The sequence below is a fragment of the Bubalus kerabau genome, chromosome 2 (assembly GCF_029407905.1).
Source record: "Bubalus kerabau isolate K-KA32 ecotype Philippines breed swamp buffalo chromosome 2, PCC_UOA_SB_1v2, whole genome shotgun sequence".
In the NCBI taxonomy this organism is placed as follows: Eukaryota; Metazoa; Chordata; class Mammalia; order Artiodactyla; family Bovidae; genus Bubalus; species Bubalus kerabau.
Genome location: NC_073625.1, coordinates 8,255,223 through 8,274,956, shown reverse-complemented (window position 1 = coordinate 8,274,956; position 19,734 = coordinate 8,255,223). Strand labels below are relative to the sequence as shown.

Here is a 19,734-nt window from a genome sequence, read left to right as displayed (position 1 = left end):
CACTACTCAACATTGCCCAGTATTACTGTTCCTAATTTTCCAACTTTGGAATCATACTAAACAGTTGTAGAGCATGATTATATATACATAATGTATATAAGCTAATACGTGTTACTACTAGAAATAAAGCTTTTATGTTATGCACCAAGCAATGCTCTTCATCTAGACAGACTTGAGTTTAATTTGAACAGAATGATCCGAAAAGAAGCAGAGAAAACTTGCTACGGGGTAGAATGTTAAATGTTAGCTCTAATCTCTGCTTATCAACTAAGGACACAACCTCTACGTCGTCTAGAGCAAATTATAATCAGCAGTCAGCTGATCCTAGAGAACTCGCTCAAAATGAACAGTTAAGACCTCAACCTCGTGGATAAGGGGCCATTTACTTGAGAGGCTGTGCCAACCACTGAAATCTGATTACTTCAATACTGACGCTGAAATCCTACATAAATTCATTACATGTTTCTTGCCAGAATTTTTTTTGCAAGTCCTTACACACACACAAAATTATACCCCAAAGCCACTTAAACTGACATGACTACATCATCCTGGGCGCATCCGGCTTTTAAAACATTTCAGTCGCTTCGGCCACGCATCATTTACGATGACAGGGAAAGCGCAAAAGCCAGTTTGGAGAGCACGTGCTTTCCTAAGTCAATACGAAAAGTAACCCTACGCCCGCATCACGAACTGGGGCGGGGGGTGGGGGGGGAAATCTTTGCGTTTCCAAGCTGAATCTCGACCCGGGGCGGGGGCGGCCAAGGCACACGCCCTCCCCGCACGCCGGGCCGGCGCCACGGCTCCCGGGAGCCCCCGTCCCTTCGCCGCGCGCGCTCGGGCGCACCGCGGCCGGACGCAGGTGGACTCCAGGCCGGGGCGGCCGGACGCGGGCCACCGAGCCCCGGGGGCCGCGGGGCCGGGGAGGGGAGCCGGGCCGCACTCACGCGCCCGCGGGCGGCCCCGGGGCCGTGGCCGCGTCTCCCCGGGTCGCGCCCTGACAGGGGAGCGGGGCGGGGCGGGGTGGGTGAGGGGGAAAGACCTGGCTCCTCGTTCCCTCCGGAAGCCGCCGGGCAGGCAGGAAGTGACGAAGCAGACGCTGTCCGGTCCGCGCGGGAACCGGGTCCGCGCGTCCGGCCGCCGGCGCGGCGCAAAGAGCCCTCGCGCAACAGCCCGGCCGCGCGCAGCCGGCGGAGCGAGCCGCGTGAGTGGCCCCGCGCCCCGCGCCCCGCGCGCCCCGCCCCGCCGCGCGCCCCGCCCCGCCCCGCCCCGCCGCGCCGCCCCCAGGCCCGGGGCGAGCCGCCGGCTCCGCGCCCCAGAGACGCGGGCTGGAAGGCCAGGGCTGGCGGGTGGGGCCGCGCGCTGCCCGCCCCGGGACGGGGCTTCACCGTCCGGCCCCCGCTCTGCTTTCCGGGAAGAGCGCGCCTCGAGCGTCTGGGTCGGGCCGGGAGCGCGCAAGTACGTGACTCCCCCGCCGGGGGGTGTCTCCGGGCGAGTTGTGTAACTCTCACCCTCACCGCCGCCGTTACCCCCGGGGCTCCTGCCAAGTGGGAGCTCGAGTGCGCCCAGCACGCGGGTGGTGAGTCACCGAGTCTCTGGGCTGCCCGGCACGGGCACCCTCAGATGCCCACTGCCCTTCATCGGCCCGCGGGTTGGCCCGTAACTTTGTCCCCTTCCGCTCCGGGAGCCCCAAACCTTGAGCGCTTCGGAGGATGGAGAGAAAAAGAATCCAGTCAATGGTGGTGGTGGATTGTGTTGTGTGAGGAACTCGTGGAACTGTTTAAGTGATTCTCATCTGGATTCGTTTCAAAATAACAAAGCTCTTAAGTGAGAGGGGAAATTGGTAACATTTAAGACGTGATGACAAGGGATCTTCAAAATTGAAGATCCCCCTGGAGGAGGGCATGGCCACCCAACTCCAATCTTCTTGTCTGGAGAAATCCATGGACAGAGGAGGCTCGTGGGCTACAGTCCATAGTTTCGCAAAGGGCAGACACGACTTAGCAACCAAACCACCACCACCAGAGGTAGTATCAGGAACCCCAAACAGGAGAAAAAAAAAAAAAAAATATATATATATATATATATATATATATATATATATAGTTTATGATACAGTCACTTGATCCCAAGAAGAGGTTTAGTTCTCTACGTAGAAGTTTGTCAAACTGAAATCTATCCCTAGTTGTTCATGTTTTACCAACTTTATCTCTGGATACTTAAGTTCTCCTTTAAGTTCTAGATACTTATTTCAGCAACTCCTTGCTGAAATAGTTCAAGCATTGATTTACAGGAAAAATATGTGGGAAAGGTTCCGTTTTCTCAGAAAAGCCCTGCATGACAATCCAAGCACACGGCGAGCTTGCTGAAATATCCCTTAATTTGCCAGGAAGGAACCATTGTAATGCCCCTGGGCATTTTGTCCTCAAGAGGGAGGTTGTGTGTGTACACTTGGTTAGCCTGTGGGGAGCTGGGAGGGGGCTGGTCATAGTTCAGGCCACAAGGGAGCCATCGTCTGCACGGTGACTTTGGACAGGCGTACACAGTCATGTCATTGGTCATGATGGAGGAATGGGCAGGACGGGCCTACCCCTGGTGCAAATCTTTCACAACTGCAGTACTAAAAATAACTCAACTGCATGTCCCCGGAACAGTAGTGTTACTGCATAGTGTCATTGCATACCAATCAAGTTGTATAACTCTTGGTAAAATTTCACCATTTGTGGTCAGCAGTCCTTTAGACTCCTTCTCCAGATATAACAAGAGACTGGCATATTTGTAGCAGGAGGAAGACAGCTCTGTAGGAACACACCATGTATTGAGGGGTGCAGGAACAGAATTTAGTGAAACTCTGAAGCAAGAGATTAACCTGGCTCAGAACAGTCAGGTGTTAGAACACAGGTAGGAGACCCTTTCACAGTTGTGTCAGATAAAGGGCACCTACAAGATGTCTCAGTAGCCATAGATATGTATGTTCCTTGTTCCTTCTCTAATTTCTTGTTAACTCCCAATCCTGAAAACCTACCCCATTCAGGGATGGCATGGTAACGCCAGGCCTTCCACAGCTTCTCAAATCAGACACCTAAAGTCAGCTCTCTCTCTTTTTTTTAAATAATTTTATTTATTTTTGGCTGTACTGGATCTTCGTTGTTGCACAGTCTCTTCTTTAGTTGTGGCGAGCAGGGGCGGGGGGCGGGTACTCTGTAGTTGAAGTGCACAGGCCTCTCATTGTGGGGGCTTCTCTAGGGCACAAGGGCGTCAGTAGCTGCAGCAAATGGGCTCAGCAGTTGTGTTTCCTGGGCTCTAAAGCACCGGCTCAAGGGTTTAATTCCTCTGAGGTATGTGCGATCCTCCCGGACCAGGGATCAAACCCATGTCCCCTGCTTTGGCAGGCAGATTCTTTACCATTGATCCACCAGGGAAGCCCTAAAGTCATCTCTTACAGCCGAAACAGTCATTGTTATTTTACATTTTGGCACCAACAAAAATCTAGAAAAAAATTCTAGATTCCTTGCCCATAAAGACAGTTATCGTCTCTGATCTTCCAAAAGTTTCCCCTTTTAAGATAGGCTGATTACTTACCAGGAATAATGGTACTGTTCAGAGAAACTCTGGAGTTCAGTTTTAAGGCATAAGAATCGAAACTGAGTAATGTCAAATCCCCCTGCACCTCCCACTCTCTAAAAAAAAAAAAATCCATCGCCAGTCTTCAGTAGCTAGTAACTGTGTATGTTTAATGATTTAGTAATGTTTAGATCTTGCAGCTATAAAATTTTATCATTTAAATTCTGTTTTTATTAGTCTCTAATTTTCCTAAGACCAATTTGTATTTTCATCAGACACACAAAGATGTTTCAGAGACATTACTCTTGCTCTCAGTGTCTAGAATTTAAGTTAAATGGCCATTCAGTGATACTCACTTTATTGTAAATGAGTACAGTATCTCCCCAGACCTCTGATAGAGATTGCAGGTGTAAGAAAGGGGCCAAAATGCCAGCTGACCTGGGAGCAGACCCTGGGGAAATTTCATTTAATGCAGAAGCAACCTGTAAGAAAGAAAACAGACTCTGCCCTTAATGTGCACTTATTAACTGAGACAAATCTACATTAAGAAACATTTTGGAGGCTCATAGGACAGATATTTCAGTGGAGGAATTTCTACAATGCTTTCACTATTTTAGGATGTCTAGAAAAAATTGCAAAATGATTTCTTAGACATTCCACATACCCTTTTTCTTGGTATTAGAAAATGACTATCATTAGAAACTACAGTAAGTTATCACCTGTCATTTGTTCAGTTTTTCTCCTTTTGATAGAGTGTCTAAAACAACACTTCTGAATTTCTTCCACATATTGAGTCATTTATACTTACTTAGTTGAGATTTAACACAAGGGAAGAACTTTCTCTTTAAGGAACAATTCAATGAACTTCCCAACGGCAAGTGAGAAACCAGGAGTCTTTCCCTTGCTACTTGATACACTTGCTGTTATCACTCTTATTTTCTGTGGGACTGTCCAAAGAATGCACTTCCTTGAATAGAAGTCACAGCTGTGTAAATAGCAAAAAATGACTTTTTATAGCTTCTTTCAACCACATTTGGCCAGGAGGCCAAGGCTGCATAGATAAAGCTGCAGGCATTTTCGTTTTCCAGGTGCGTCAGGGGCCTGTGGAAGAGCATGGTCCTGGCCAGCGCATCTCATCAAAGCCACTGTCACGAGTCCAACACTGTGCTGTTCTCTTAGCATCCCAGCCAGTTGTGTGGGCCTGTGTCATAAGTATTCAGGTGCATTTGCCTGGGTAATAGTTACAGGTTGGAAAATGTGCAGTGATATTTCAACCCATATCCTTTTAGAAATATTTTTTTAATCTCCAAGTTTGAACTTTTAAGTAGGAACTGTGATGTTTCAAAGTCAGAAATAAGGGGAAATGCGTTCTGTGCCTTAGTGATCTAGATCAGGGTTGGTCAACTTTTTCTTGCCTTTTTTTAACTTAATTTTTTATTTTATTAATTAATATATTGAGGTATGATTGGTGGTTTACAATATTGTGTTAGTGTCAGGTATGCAGCAAAGTGACTCAGTTATATGTGTACATATAGCCATTGTTTTTCAGATTGTTTTCCGATATAGTTTATTACAATGTTGATTAGAGTTCCCAGTGCTACACAGTAGATCTTTGTTGATTATTTGATATATAAGTGGTGCATATGTATCGATCCCAAACTCCTAATTTATCCCTCCCCACCACCTCCCCTTTCCCCTTTGGTAACCATAAGTTTGTTTTCTAAGTCTGTGAGTCTGTTTTCTGTTTTGTACATCTTAACAGGCCAGATTGTATATATTTGAGGCTTTGAGGGCTGTGAGGCAAAAATGGAAGATACTGGTAGTACTCTCAACCGTTTAAAATGTATCCATTGGAAATGTAAAACCAGTTTTGGCTCCTGGGCCACAGGGAGACAAGCAGGGGCTGCCGCTGGCCTGCGGGCCCTCTCTTTGCCCGCCTTTGTCCAGCCGTCACACCGTCACCTGCCCCCTTTACTGTCTTACAGGCCCATGCCTGGGGGCTACGGAGTGATGGGGGACGACGGGGCCATGGACTACAGCGTCCACGAGGCCTGGAATGAAGCCACCAACGTGTACCTGGTGGTGATACTCGTCAGCTTCGGGCTCTTCATGTATGCCAAGAGGTAAAGGCTTGAGGTTCTCAGGGTTGATGAGAAGATCCTGAGCATTTGCAAGTTTTGCAGGTTGGTTGGTTTGATCTAAATTTAATGCACAAAAATGATTTCACCAGCATTTTGGTTCCTACTATGAAAGCTCTCTCTCCTCGGCCCTGCCCTCAAATACCAGACACCAGGACTTGGCTTGCAAAACCCAGCTGCTCTGAGAGCCGGGCTGTGAGTGCAGCTCTCGGCTCCCAGGCCAGCTGCTCTGTACTCCCATTCTATCACTTCTGATATAGCTCAGAGTTATCACTCAGCCAGTTCACTGTCACCCTCGGACGAGCACATATTTTTGGCCCACGTCCCTGAAATGCACAAACACCAACTCCTACATGTTCAGCACTTCTGTCCTCGCACATTTCAAGCTTTCCCTTCTGTTTGTTACGCATGACTGTGTCCCAGAACTTAGTGAATGATGTTGTATGGTTCGATTTCTTGTCTGTCCATCCCGCAAACACTCAGTCCCCCGAGAACAGGGGCTTTTATTTAACCTTTGTGTCCCCGAAGTGGCGCATGAGTCACTTCCTGCTCACTGTCGCACAGTTTAACTGTCCTTTTCCACACTCCCTGGCTCCTTAAGAACAGTGAACAACAAGGGAGGGAGGTGTTGCTTTGAAGAGGAAGAAATCAGTAGTTGGATTGAGTTGCTTCTGCTCATAGCCACATGCTTTGTGACGTCCTGTACCAAGGTCAGAGGCTTTAGACAGTCCGGGATAATTAGTCATCCAAGAATAATTGCTGCCTGGCCTGAGAAATAGTTCAGATTCACCCTGCCCGTGGGACACGCAGGCTCGCCCTTCACAGCCCCGTGAACCCTGAGCCGCTGGCCTCCTGGACTCCAGGCTGGGGGGAGGGGCGAGAAGAGCCCCCACGGATCACCCCAGGGCCACTGGCAGGCGACAGCGGTCCCCTGAAGAGAGCTGCCGCCTCCTCCCCACCCCACTGTTTTAAAAGCATAGACAGGCTGTTGTTCGTTTTAACTAGATGACCCCACTAAGGCCATGCTACTCTATTTAAGAAATAGTTTTATTCATTGTTTCCCAGAATTAAGGTCTGCTCACATTCTGTTTATTCACTACCCCCAGTAAATTAGCTTTATTTGCATGACATGACAGGGAGGAAAATAATCGTACTTTTTTTGTCTGTGCATTTTTCTAAACAATAGGGCATTTTTTGTGGAGATGAGGAGAGACATGTCGTATGAAGTGGGTGTATTCAGTCACTGCTTTTCCGTTCTTGTAACTCTGTGACTGTACATGTACAGCTTCTTACTTTTAGTGAAAGAAAGAATACTTGAGCCAAGGTAGCATCTCACGGGGACAAAACTGAAGAGGGACTCATGGCCACTTACGTCCTTTTAATGCAGCTTCTGGTTACTACAATCACGAGAGTGTTACAGTGCCATAGCTGAGAATACAAATCTCTTTTCTGCATCGTTTTTGTGTTTTAGGAATAAAAGGAAAATTATGAGGATATTCAGTTTGCCACCTCCAGCAGAAACTCTGTCAGAGCCCAACTTTTATGACACAATAAGCAAAATTCGTTTAAGACAGCAGCTAGAAATGTACTCCATTTGTAAGTATACTCTGCCTAATTACATATATGTTGTTCAGTCGCTCAGACCTGTCTGACTCTTTGCAACCCCATGGACTGTGGCCCACCAGGCTCCTCTGTCCATGAGGTTTCCTGGACAAGAATACTGGAGCGGGTTGCCATTTCTTCTCCAAGGGGATCTTTCTGACCTAGGGATCGAACCTTCGTCTCCTGCTTGGCAGGCAGATTGTTTACCACTGCGCCACCTAGGAAGCCTTATTACATACATAAGCATGTTTAATACATACTTTTTTAAAAAATTTGTGTGTAGTTTTCAAAGGTTATCAGAAATAAATGATGGTGGCACAAGGAACTATATTCAATATCCTGTAACAAACCCTAATGGAAAAGAATATGTATATATATGTATATCACTTTGCTATACTCCAGGAACTAGCACAACATTTTAAATCAACTATACTTCAGTGAAAAAAAAATTAGCTGATAATAGACGCGTAGCACCCGGTTTGCATGAAGTTAGAGCTTCAGGACCCTTCCCCCATGCGGAGCCGTCCCCCCGAAAGGAGCCCTACCAAGCTGTTCATGTGATCATGTTTTTGAAAATTCAGCAAGAATTAGATGTTTTGCTAGTCGATGAGATTTCTGTCTGGTCCTCCTCTGACTTGCCGCACGTGCAGTGGCGCTGAGGTGGCCACGAGCACTTTGAGGATCCAGCTAAGGGGAGGTTTTGAGTTGAAGCTACTTTTAGTTTGGGTTTGAGTTTTGTGTTTACAGAGTTTGCAGTCACTTCAGTTTCAATTAAATGACTGCGTACGGCAGCCACATTATATGCGTATAGGAGCAGCTTCCAGGCCAGAGGTTATTAACATATCCTGTGAATCCGAACACTGAGTGTGTAGGTGGTGGAGAAGAAACAAAGGTTAAAGGGCGCAGAGCTAGGGTGAATGTTGCATCCAAGCCACAACCTCTGATGCCACCATTAAAAAAAATGAGGTGTGGCTTCATGGTGTGCCATTAAATGAGGAAGGGCAAGAGATAATTGTATATATGCTAGGGTGCCACTCCTTTAACACTGAGTGACTACAACATGTATGCGTAGTAAAAATGTTCTATCTCATTTTTCTTACCGACGTGTAGTTGAGTTACAATGTTGTGTTACACCTGTGTTTACATGTATATAGCCCAGTGATTCAGTCATACATTTATATATATGTATATTCTTTTTCAGATTTGTTTTTCCCTATAGAACACCACGAAATACTGAGTATAGTTCCTTGTGCTATTTAGTAAGTCATTGTTGGTCATCATTTTATATTCAGTTGTGTGTGTTAATCCCAACCTCCCAGTTCATCTCCCCCCCACTCCTTTATGTCTGTGGGTCTATTTCTGTTTTGTAAAAAAGTTCATTTATATCTTTTTTGTTTTTTAAGATGTCGTGGTATCAACGATATTTCCTTCTCTGACTTCGCTTATATGGACGTTCAAATTGCCTTCATTGTCTTGGCTATTATAATAGTGAACTTGGCTTGGCTGTTATAAATAATGCACCTATGGACATTAGGGTGCACGTACCTTTTCATATATCCAGTTTTCTCTGGGTATATGTCCAGGAGTGGGGTTGCAGGATTGGATAGCTTTAGTTTTTAAGGAGCGTCCATCCTGTTCTCCATAATGGTTGTACCAGTTTAGACTGTAGGAGGGTTCTGTTTTCTCCACATTATTATTTGTAGACTTTTTGATGCTGGCCATTCTGATCCTTGTAGTTTGGATTTGCCTTTCCCTAATAGTTAGTGACGTTGAGCATCCTTTCATGTGCTTATTGGCCCTATATTATGTCTTTTTTGGAGAAACGTATGTTTAAGTCTTCTGCCCATTTTTTGATAGGATTGTTTGTAAAAATGTTCTGTATAATTATGCAAGCCTGGAGGAAATCTTGGAAAGATACACATGAGATTATTAGCATTCATTACCTTGTTGGGGATGCTGTGGAACTCAAGGAGAAAAGACAGTATTTTTAAAAGAAAGATGTCTGCAGTAAAATCTTAAATGTGAATGCATGCATGCTCATGGATATAAAAAGAAGCAAGGAAGAATGATCAGCAAGATATTACTAGTGTATCTCTCAGGAGACTGGAATTTCAGGTGAAAAGTAGAAAAAAAAAATACATATATATATATATATATAATTTTTCTAACACAAGTAGAACTTCTAAAAATTCTTCAGCATAAATTTCACCCTGAGAACTATAGACAGCAGCTCCTCTGTGGAAAGGGGCCGCAGGGCTGATCAGCTGGGAGGAAGATGCACTTTCAGTGTTTCCTCTTTGCGTCCCTTTCGCATTTTGTGTCATATTCATGTGTTACTAGCTCAGAATAAGAAGTAAACCTGAATTTAACAGAGCAGCATTATTCATAGTAGCCAGAAGATGGAAACAACCCAAGTGTCCTTGGCTCCTGAATGGTCCACAGCCTGCGGTCTGTGCGTGCAGGGGGTCATTCAACCTTTAAAGGGAAGGAAATTCTGACGGGTGCCACAACAGGCATGAACCTCGAAGACGTTATGCTCCATAATTACTCTTATCAGGAGCGAAGGAAGCCACTCACAAAATAACAAATAGTGTGTGATTTCACTTCTCTGAAGCAAATTCCCAGGGACAGAGTGGAGTCCTCACCAGGAGCTGGAGGAGGAGGGGACAGGGAGCTTCTGTGCGAGGAGGAGAGAGGCCAGCGCGGGGTGGCGGGCAGACGGGTGCGGCGGTGGCAGCGCAGCAGTGTAAATGGAGCTTCTGTCCCCGAACCACTTAAAAATGGCGAAAATGCAAATTTCAATGTTTTTGTATTTTACCTCAAAAAAAAAAATCCCCAAGAAAACCTAAGTATTAAAAACAAAAACACAGAGAGCGAGAAGCTCTGTATGGAAAGTTAAAGGACTAGGTTTTCCCTGATGCCTACTCAAAACAGAGGTTAGTGGGAGTGCCCTGGTGGCCTAGCAGTTAGGAGTTGGTGCTTTCACTGCAGAAGCCAGAGTTCGATTCCTGGTTGGGGAATCTTAAGATCTGCAATGCCGCGCAGGGCAGCCAAAATACAAAAACAAACAAGAAACTCCCAGAAGTTAGTTGGCATCAAAAAAAAAAAAAAAAAAAAATCCACTAGCATAGCATATACAATTTTAAACCCAGTGTACCGTTCTTTTTCTTCTTTAATGAAAATGGCATAAAAATGAAATTTGTCCAAATGCCTGTATTTGTAAGGTGTGTTAGTTTTCTGTTGCTGCTCTATTACCACAAATTCAGTGGCTGACACAGCACAAATCTTACAATTATAGGTTAAAAGTCCCACAGCCGTTTCACTAGGCTAAAATCATGGTGTCAGCAGAGTTTTGTTTCTTTCTGAAGGCTGTGAGGGAGAGTGTGTTTCTTTGCCTTTTCCAGCTTCTAGAAGCTACCGCATTGCTTGGTTTGTGGCCTCATTCACCCGTCTTCAAAGCCAGTGGCATTGCGTCTTTCTGATCATTCTTGCATTTTTATAGCCCCCTCTGTCTCTGAACTCAGCCAGTAGAGGTTCTCTGATTTTCAGGGCCCCTGGGATCAGGTTGGGCCAAATAATCCAGGTGATTACATAATCCCCCCTCTCAACGTCCTTCATCACGGCTTTAAAGTCCCTTCTGCCCTAGAAGGTAACATATTCACTGATTATGGAGATTAGGATGTGGATTCGAAGCTGTTGTTCTTATAAACAGTGAGTATTTGCACATTTAATGAGTCCCATCACGTTGCATCATTCTTAATGTTGATGACATATGTAATCCTGATTTAGTCCATAGGGTCAAGAAAGAAGCAGACAAAATCTCTTCCTTCCAGATTCTCTTCTCTTTCCTTAAAGAGTGAACGTGAAAGTTGCTCAGTCGTGTCTGACTCTGTGATCCCATGGACTATACAGTCCATGGAATTCTCCATGTCAGAATACTGAAGTGAGTAGCTATTCCCTTCTCCAGGGGATCTTCCCAACCCAGGGATCAAACCCAGGTCTTCCTCATTGCAGGCAGATTCTTTACCAACTGAGGCACCAGGGAAGCCCAAGAATACTGGAGTGGGTAGCCTATCTCTTCTCCAGGGGATCTTCCTGACCCAGGAATCAAACTGAGGTCTCCTGCATTGCAGGCAGATTCCTTAAAGAGGAACCCCCAAATTGTATAAGTTTTAGGCCACAAAAGTCTGGATCTACCCTGAGTATATAAACAAATAGTATTTCTTCCTTTGCTGGTAAAAACTTAACAAAGAGACTGAAAGCTTCAAAGCTAAACCATTCACAAGACTTTGGCCCTCCACTCTCTAGTTTTCAGGTTAAGACCTTCAATAATTATTTCTCAGAAAAACAAAAACGGTACAGAATTGCAAGTCTGTTTTTTCTTCTCGTTTACATTAATGACAATGTTCAGTAAATGTCTTAGGCTTGTCATTTGATATATAGTCAAATTCCTTATGGTGTGGCAAAAGCATTATTAATCATTTCTCTTGAGGTGGAGATGGAGGATAAGAAAGAAGGACATTACAAAATGTTACTTTGAGTTTAGTAGCTTTATTAGTGTTTACCCTATATTTTGGGCTTCTCAGATGGTGCCAGTAGTAAAGAACCCGCCTGCCAATGCAGGAGACATGGGAGATGCAGGTTTGATCCCTGGATCAGGAAGATCCCCTAGAGGAGGGCATGGCAACCCACTCCAGTATTCTTGCTTGGAGAATCCCATGGACAGAGGAGCCTGGCAGGCTACACAGTCCATAGGGTCACAAAGAATTGGACACGACTGAAATGGCTGAGCATGCACTCACTCTGTATTTTAGTGTTCTGAATAAGCCAGTGTACAAAACAATAATAATAAACATTTGAAAATGGATATCAGCACTGATGAGAAATTAGAGGATCACAAAGTATCATAAATTTCCTCTAGTGAAAAAAAATTGTTTAATTCTAAGATAATTCTTTTGGGGCTTCCCTGGTGGCTCAGACGGTAAAGCGTCTGCCTGCAATGCGGGAGACCCATGTTCGATTCCTGGGTTGGGAAGATCCCCTGGAGAAGGAAATGGCAATCCACTCCAGCACTCTTGCCAGGAAAATCCCATGGATGGAGGAGCCTGGTAGGCTGCAGTCCATGGGGTCACAAAGAGTCAGACATGACTGAGCGACTTCACTTTCACTTTCACTCTCAAGCTAATTCTTTACTGAGAATCATGACTTGACTGTAATTTAATGATGTGAGCTCATAATGATTTTGAGACTTTATTAATTGTATCTCCTTTTTTCTTGTTTTTTCTTTTGTTTATTTCCTAATAGCCAGGAAGTATGACTATCAGCAGCCACAGAGCCAAACTGACAGTGTGCAGCTCTCGCTAGAATGAAATCTCAGAAAATCAGCAGCATAAATGCTTGTTGTTCAATAGTGCAGTCTCCTCCTGCTACTAAATCATGACCATAAAATCATTCTGTTTGTGACTTTCCCCCCAATTTTTTGGTGTGTTTGGTTTCACTTTTTAAAATTTTATCTCCAAATCATTTGTTCCACAAATTAAAAATGCCTCCAAAGGCCTGAACACAGAGAGTCTGGGGAGGTAAATGGTCAGCAGAGGTGGCAGTCTTACCTTGTGAAGACCTTCACTGCTTCAGGATGCAGTCAGGAGCAAAAGCTCAAGAGTTTGGAGCCTAGGCCACTTTTGAACGTTTTCGCAAAATTAAAAAATAAAAATCAAATCATTGAAAGAACTTCCTCTTCGATTGTCGTGGGATAAATGTCGTAATGGATAAGGGACTAACTAATGTGTATTCCTGTGGCTGTTGTCACCTCCGGTTGAATTAGCCATCTTTGCTTCTTCAGGAGTCACACAGGAAACTGTCTTTTCTGCACCATGAAATCCTGACGCACACCCCCCAGCTAGTTGTGGAACTTGCCTGGGACTGGAGTTCGTTCCCCTTCATTGTGTTCCCACGAGTTCCTTCCACCAGAAGAGTCTTCTTCCAGCCATGCCAGGGCTGTGCTGCTGAATACATGGGCACCTCTGACAGGTGCTAGCTACTTGCTTTGGGATCCTATGACTATAAATGTTTAACTATCTAGCTTCTTGGGCTTTTTTTTTTTTTTTTTAACCATAATAAGCTTTCTGGTAGACTCATACCTTGTACCATTTTTATGCTGAAAACTTCATGCTGAAAACACTGAAATGTTTTTGCCCAGTTTTTCCTATTTATTTAAAGAAAAACTGGTTGGAGGTAATAGCAGGTATGTTTAACTGTCCATATAACTGTTCAAGAATTTGTTTTCAGGACTTCCCTGGTGGTCCAGTGGCTAAGAATCCATGCTGCCAGTGCAGGGAGCCTGGGGTTCAAGCCCCCGTCAGGCAACTGGATCCCACGTGCCACAGCTAAAGATCTTAAATGCTGCAACTAACACCCAGAGCAGCCAATTAATATTAAAAAATTAAGAATTTGTTTTTGAATCAAAATGCAATTTTAAAAGTTAGTTAATATTTTAAATGTTATTGCCTTTTCCTTTACAATTATGAAGTAAAAAATATAAATTTTATGGGTTTTTTTAAAGATTTTTTTTTTTTTTTGAGGTGGACCATTTTGAAAGCCTTTATTGGATTTGTTATAATACTGTTTCTGTTTTTTGTGTTTTGGTTTTTTGGCCAAGAGACATGTGAGATCTTAGCTTCCTAAACAGGGATCAGACCTGCCCCCCTTGGATTGGAAGGCAAAGTCTTAACCACTGCACCACCAGGAAAGTCCCAAGAATATAAATTTTAAATGAAAAAGTTTAGGCCAAATGAAATAATTTCAAGAAAATTGCACTTATTTTAAAATTTATGTCACTCAAAAATGTATATATTTTATAAGGTGGATTGTTGATCACATGGAATAATTCTTTCTTAACCCACAGATGAGTTTGAATTCCCCACCTGTACCCAGAATGAATACGTAGACTGAAGGATTGTAAACAGTGGTAATTATGGCCTGGGACAAGCAGAGCAGCGAGAGAACAGTCTCTTAAACTTTGCTCTTATGTAATCAGGAGTGGGAGTGGTTCATATGCTGTCACTGATGTGAGGCACAAACCTGGACAAATTATGAAAACTGGCTATCTCAGCTGATTTGAACAAACTGTGTACCTAAATAAATAAAAATCACAACAAAACTGATGGTGATGGCTTTTTATTTGTATCCACTAGCCATGAAATTAAAAGGTGTTTGCTCCTTGGAAGAAAAGCTATGACCAATCTAGACAGCATATTAAAAAGCAGAGACATTACCTTGCTGACAAAGGTCCATCTAGTCAAAGCTATGGTTTTTCCTGTGGTCATGTATGGATGTCAGAGTTGGACTATAAAGCTGAGTGCCGAAGAATTGATGCTTTTGAACTGTGGTGTTGGAGAAGACTCTTGAGAGTCCCTTGGACTGCAAGGAGATCCAACCAGTCCATCCTAAAGTAGATCAGTCCTGAGTATTCATTGGAAGGACTGATGCTGAAGCTGAAGCTCCAATACTTTGGCCACCTGATGTGAAGAACCGACTCATTAGAAAAAACCCTGATGCTGGGAAAGATTGAGAGCAGGAGAAGGGGATGACAGAGGATGAGATGGTGATGGCATCGCCAACTTGATGGATGTGAGTTTGAGCAAGCTGCAGGAGTTGGTGATGGACAGAGAAGCCTGGCGTGCTGCAGTCCATGGGGTCGCATAGGACACGACTGAGTGAGCTGTACTGTAGACAGTATCAGATGGTTTTTTATTTGCATCCACTAGATGGTGAACATTGGACTCTGGTGAGTGAGAGAGGAAGATTCCTCCTCATTTTTCTGTAAAGCCTGATGATGGGAGTCACACCCCCTACCAGCAGGATCAATGGAGAGGCCGCTTTGAAGTTTCCTCTCTGCTTCCACAGCTGAGCAGGGAAGGGGGGATGCCCTGCGGCCACACTTCAAAGCCACGCCAGCTGACCGTCCTGCTTCTGCACCCCCTCGCCCCCGGGAATCCATCAAGGGTCCACGAAGGAGCTGTTTTCTTTGGAAGAAAAGCGGAATGGCTAATAAACAGCTCACTAACACTGGTGTTCTCCTTTTCCTCGTTCCTCTCTTTCACTGCATGAAAGATGCGAGGTTAGTGCCATGGGCAGCTCCCCTGGGTGCACAGCTGGGCCAGCCCACTGCTCCAAGGGCACAAAGGTTTGTTCTCAACCTTACACCATTTCCGGTGGAGTTCTTGAGGATTCACCAGGAAGTAAGACGCAGAGTTTATGGTAAGATTGCTGTAATGTTGGAAATATATTCAAGTATTCAGTGAAAGTAAGAGAGGAAATGGTATTAAAAGTAACTTCAGATATTAAGAATAAATGTGTCTTAGACACTACTGTATATAAAATAACATGATATCACTTATATGTGAAATTTTAAAAAAGTTTTACAAATGAACTTATTTACAAAACAAAAGACTCACAGATTTTGAAAGCAAACAGTTACCAAAGGAGAAACGTCATGGGGAAGGATAAATTAGGAGTTTGGGATTAACATATGGGTTCTGGAAATAAAAAGGACATTTGGCTTATATCCAACGTTATGCAAAATAGCAAAGCTCACAGAAGAGCGACTGGAGCTTAGTCTTCATGTGTTTCCCACGCGATTCCCTAATAAAGTCAGAGCCAGACAAAACTACAGAGCAGGAAGCATCTCCCACCTGTCTTTTTGCCCCTCTTCAGCCTCTTTCCAGGCTGTATGGGTGAGGTTAAGTCTTGATTAAGGATTTAAGAGTGAGGATGAGGAGTTAACCAAAGAACTGAGGTGAGCCCTACATGGAAACTTCCAGCAACAGGTTGTCTTTCTCCTACCCTGGACCTCTCACCCACAAATGAACAAGCAGCCTTTAACGCTGGAGTCTGCGGACCTTTATTTTATTTACATACAGTAAAAAGCTAAAGCTGTACAGCAGGCACACCCAAGCTAGGAAAAGGATAAGTCAGAGGGGAAGCAAGCAACCGTCTGGGGTCATTGGAGCGTCTCTGTCCCAAATGTGATACTGAAGGAGCACTGTGCTACTCGTGTCTTTTATTTTTGATGTTTCTTATTCCAAAGTTTCTTTATTCTCTTCCAAATCAAGAAGCAACAGAGGTCTCATTATTAGGAAAGAGTGGCTCCATCCTGGGGATTTTCATGAAAGAAATATTTTGACAGATTTCAAACAGGCTGAAGAAAGCTGAGAATTTTTAACTGCAACCAATGTTGATGTTGTTAAACTCAACTGCAAATCCCTTTGACCTCAGAAATCTGGAAAAAAAAAGTCCCACATGAAATATTTATGATATAACAAGTAAAGGTATTTTATTTATTTTGGGGGAAGGGATTATGTCTCTGAATAACATTTTATTTTGAAGTTTAAAAAACCAGGCACATTTAAGTTGACTACATGCCAATATGGGCTTCCGTGGTGGCTCAGACGGTAAAGAATCTGCCTGTAATGCGGGAGACCTGGGTTCTATCTCTGGTTTGGGAAGATCCCCTGGAGGAGAGCATGGCAACCTACTCTAGTATTCTTGCCTGGAGAATCCCCATGGACAGAGGAGCCTGGCGGGCTGCTGTCCATGGGATTGCAGAGTCGGACACGACTGAGCAACTAAGCACACAGCATGTGCTAATATAAATCTTGTACCTGGAATGCTTTCTCATAAATAGTAACTGCTGCTGCTAAGTCACTTCAGTCGTGTCCGACTCTGTGCGACCCCATAGACGGCAGCCTACCAGGCTCCCCCGTCCCTGGGATTCTCCAGGCAAGAACACTGAAGTGGGTTGCCATTTCCTTCTCCAATGCATGAAAGTGAAAAGTGAAAGTGAACTCACTCAGTCGTGTCCGACTCTTAGCAACCCCATGGACTGCAGCCCACCAGGCTCCTCCATCCATGGGATTTTCCAGGCAAGAGTACTGGAGTGGGGTGCCATTGTAACTAGTCCAGAGTAAATGCTTGGTAGATAGTTGCTGAAATAATTAATTAACTCATCAATTTATAATGTTGATGTATGGCAAAACCAATACAATATTGTAAAGTAAAAAAATAATAAAATTTATAAAATTGGTGTTTATTTTTAAAATAATTCTGCTTCTGGTAATGGAGGAATAATTGTGTCAGACTCTCTTACAGATAATGAGTTCAGAACAAAACATGAAAACAATTTGAAAGAAGGCATAAACAGGGAAACAAGGAAGAAGATAACCCTTGAAAGAAGGAACAGCAGTGGTTGAGATTTGTGTTTATATGGGTTTTTTGCCTGAAGGTATTTCTTAGTCCACCAGTTGAGAATAACTAGAACTCAAGCAGAAAGCTACAGTGAAATTGATTTGACAAACAGGATAGAGCTCAGAACTTCTAAACTGAAAAGTAAGGAAGAATATCACAGAAAAAAGTGGATCGCCAAAAAGAAGTGAACCCCAGAAGGAGGAACCCCAAAATCTGCACACAAATTCTGCCAAGTCCTTGGCTGATCCCTGAATCTACGTGAGAGACCCCAAGGAACCTGGCAGAAATCAAACAGCTGAAGGGACTAAGGGCGGCATTCAGCTGGTGCTTTCCATTGGCCAGGTACAATTTGAATCTGGCCAAATTTAATCATCTGCTTGAACAAACCCAACACTTCTCAGAGGGAATTAACAGAATCTAGAGTCTCTAATACCATGTCATCCAAAATGCCCAACATATAATGAAAAAGTACAAGAATGAGCATGAAAATGAGATCCACAGTCAGGAGAAGAAATGGGACAATATGGTCCATAGTCAAGAGAAAAAATAGTCAAAACAAACTGACTCCAAGAGGACCTGGATGTTGAATTAGCAGACAAGAACTTCAAAGTAGCCATGACAAAGATGTTTAGATAAATAAAATACTTTCAAGTAAATGATAATCAAAAGGCTTTATCAGCAGCCGACCTGCTGAACAAGAAATACTAAAGAAAGTTCTTTGGGGGAAAAAAAAAAAAAGAAGTGCCAGCACCTGGAAACTCAAATCTAAGCAAATTCTAGGCATAATGAATAATCAGTTGGGGAAAGACATTGATAGAGCAAGCAGGGGCTCTTATCAAGAGGGAATGAAGAGTATGTAGAACACTTTGTACTGTTTTCATTTTTATATAAGCTTGGAATCACTTTGTTATAGAAAAACATTTGTAAATCAACTTCTTGGTCAACCAGATTCTATATTTTGTACCATATGAATCTCCACTGAAGTTGAAGCTCAAATATTTTGGCCACCTGATGCAAAGAACTGACCCATTGGAAAAGACCCTGATGCTGGGAAAGATTGAAGGCAGGAGGAGAAGGGGATGACAGAGGATGAGATGGTTGGATGGCATCACCGACTTGATGGACATGAGCTTGAGCAAGCTCCGGGAGTTGGTGATGGACAGGGAAGCCTGGCGTGCTGCAGTCCATGGGGTCACAAAGAGTTGGACACAACTGAGTGACTGAACTGAATCATTGGCAAACTGAAAAGCAGATGTCTGGACAACATTATGTTTATTTCTTCTCTGCTTCTTCCCACAGTATCCAAAATCCTTCTGCTGTCTATCAAAATCTATTCCAAGAAAGAATCGAAAACACACTTCCACAAAAGTATAAATAACTGATAACAGTCAAAGTGTTACTTCTTATGGGGTGTTTGTTCTGCATTTTAACAGAAAGCCCCCAGTTGGAAAGCAGTGAAGTTTTCAAACATTACAGAGAGGTAATTCTTAGGGATAAAAGTATGTTTATGGCCTCTGAAATCATATCATGAAAACAGTTAACTAAATACCTATTTATTTGGCCCCTGAGTCTAATTCTGCCCTCTTTCATCATCTTCACAGGCTTGCCTGATAGCTCAGTTGGTAAAGGATCTGCCTGCAATGCACAAGACCCCGCCTTGATTCCTGGGTTGGGAAGATCCCCTGGAGAAGGGATAGGCTACCCACTCCAGTATTCTTGGGCTTCCCTGTTGGCTCAGCTGGTAAAGAATCCGCCTGCAATGCAGGAGACCTGGGTTCAATCCCTGGGTTGAGAAGATCCCCTGGGGAAGGGAGAGGCTACCCGCTCCAGTATTCTGGCCTGGAGAATTCCATGGACTATAGAGTCTGTGGGGTCGCAAATAGTCGGACATGACTGAGTGACTTTCACTTTCACCACCTTAGTTCCAACACAAACAATCAGAATGTCACCTCTTCCTCCACCAAAATGATAAGATGCATTAGAACTCCTAAATAAAGTGAGTGATTCTACAGTTTCCTATCAAAACAGGGCATCTCAGTGAGGTAGGAATAGAGATGTGCTTTTGGTTACCATTTTACAAATGAAGAAAAGTGAACAGTGGGATTGCCTCTTCCAATCCTGAATGCGTGCAAGTGTGCTCAGTCGTGTCCAACTCTTGCGACCCCATGGACTATAGCCTGCCAGGCTC

At 43.9% G+C, this 19,734-nt stretch overlaps 2 protein-coding genes across 4 annotated transcripts in view; one reads left to right on the top strand and one right to left on the bottom strand.

Moving 5' to 3' along the window:
* The window catches only part of SLC20A2 (solute carrier family 20 member 2), a 113,899-nt gene extending 112,723 nt beyond the window's left edge, over window positions 1-1,176 (bottom strand). Inside the window, exon 1 of the mRNA XM_055566991.1 lies at window positions 1,040-1,176. The gene's annotated coding sequence lies outside the window, so the exon portion shown is untranslated. The remainder of the gene's footprint in view (window positions 1-1,039) is intronic.
* SMIM19 (small integral membrane protein 19) lies at window positions 1,064-14,462 on the top strand. 3 transcript variants are annotated; one of them, XM_055566994.1, is made up of 4 exons: window positions 1,064-1,201; window positions 5,547-5,684; window positions 7,171-7,295; window positions 12,606-14,462. In XM_055566994.1, exons 2-4 carry the CDS (start codon window positions 5,551-5,553, stop codon window positions 12,668-12,670), a joined length of 324 nt encoding a protein of 107 aa, XP_055422969.1. In that variant the 5' UTR covers window positions 1,064-1,201; window positions 5,547-5,550; the 3' UTR covers window positions 12,671-14,462. The 3 variants fall into 3 exon arrangements, with proteins under 3 accessions (XP_055422969.1, XP_055422970.1, XP_055422971.1); XM_055566995.1 differs by lacking the exon at window positions 1,064-1,201 and adding an exon at window positions 1,251-1,455; XM_055566996.1 differs by lacking the exon at window positions 1,064-1,201 and adding an exon at window positions 1,450-1,576.
* Window positions 14,463-19,734: the final 5,272 nt, after the last annotated feature.

Excerpts from the sequence above, each read along its gene's own strand:
- SMIM19 (XM_055566994.1), top strand. The coding sequence starts at position 5,551 with ATGCCTGGGGGCTACGGAGTGATGGGGGACGACGGGGCCATGGACTAC. Across the intron at positions 5,685-7,170 it reads CTCTTCATGTATGCCAAGAG|GAATAAAAGGAAAATTATGA; the intron begins GTAAAGGCTTGA and ends TTTGTGTTTTAG. Across the intron at positions 7,296-12,605 it reads GCTAGAAATGTACTCCATTT|CCAGGAAGTATGACTATCAG; the intron begins GTAAGTATACTC and ends ATTTCCTAATAG.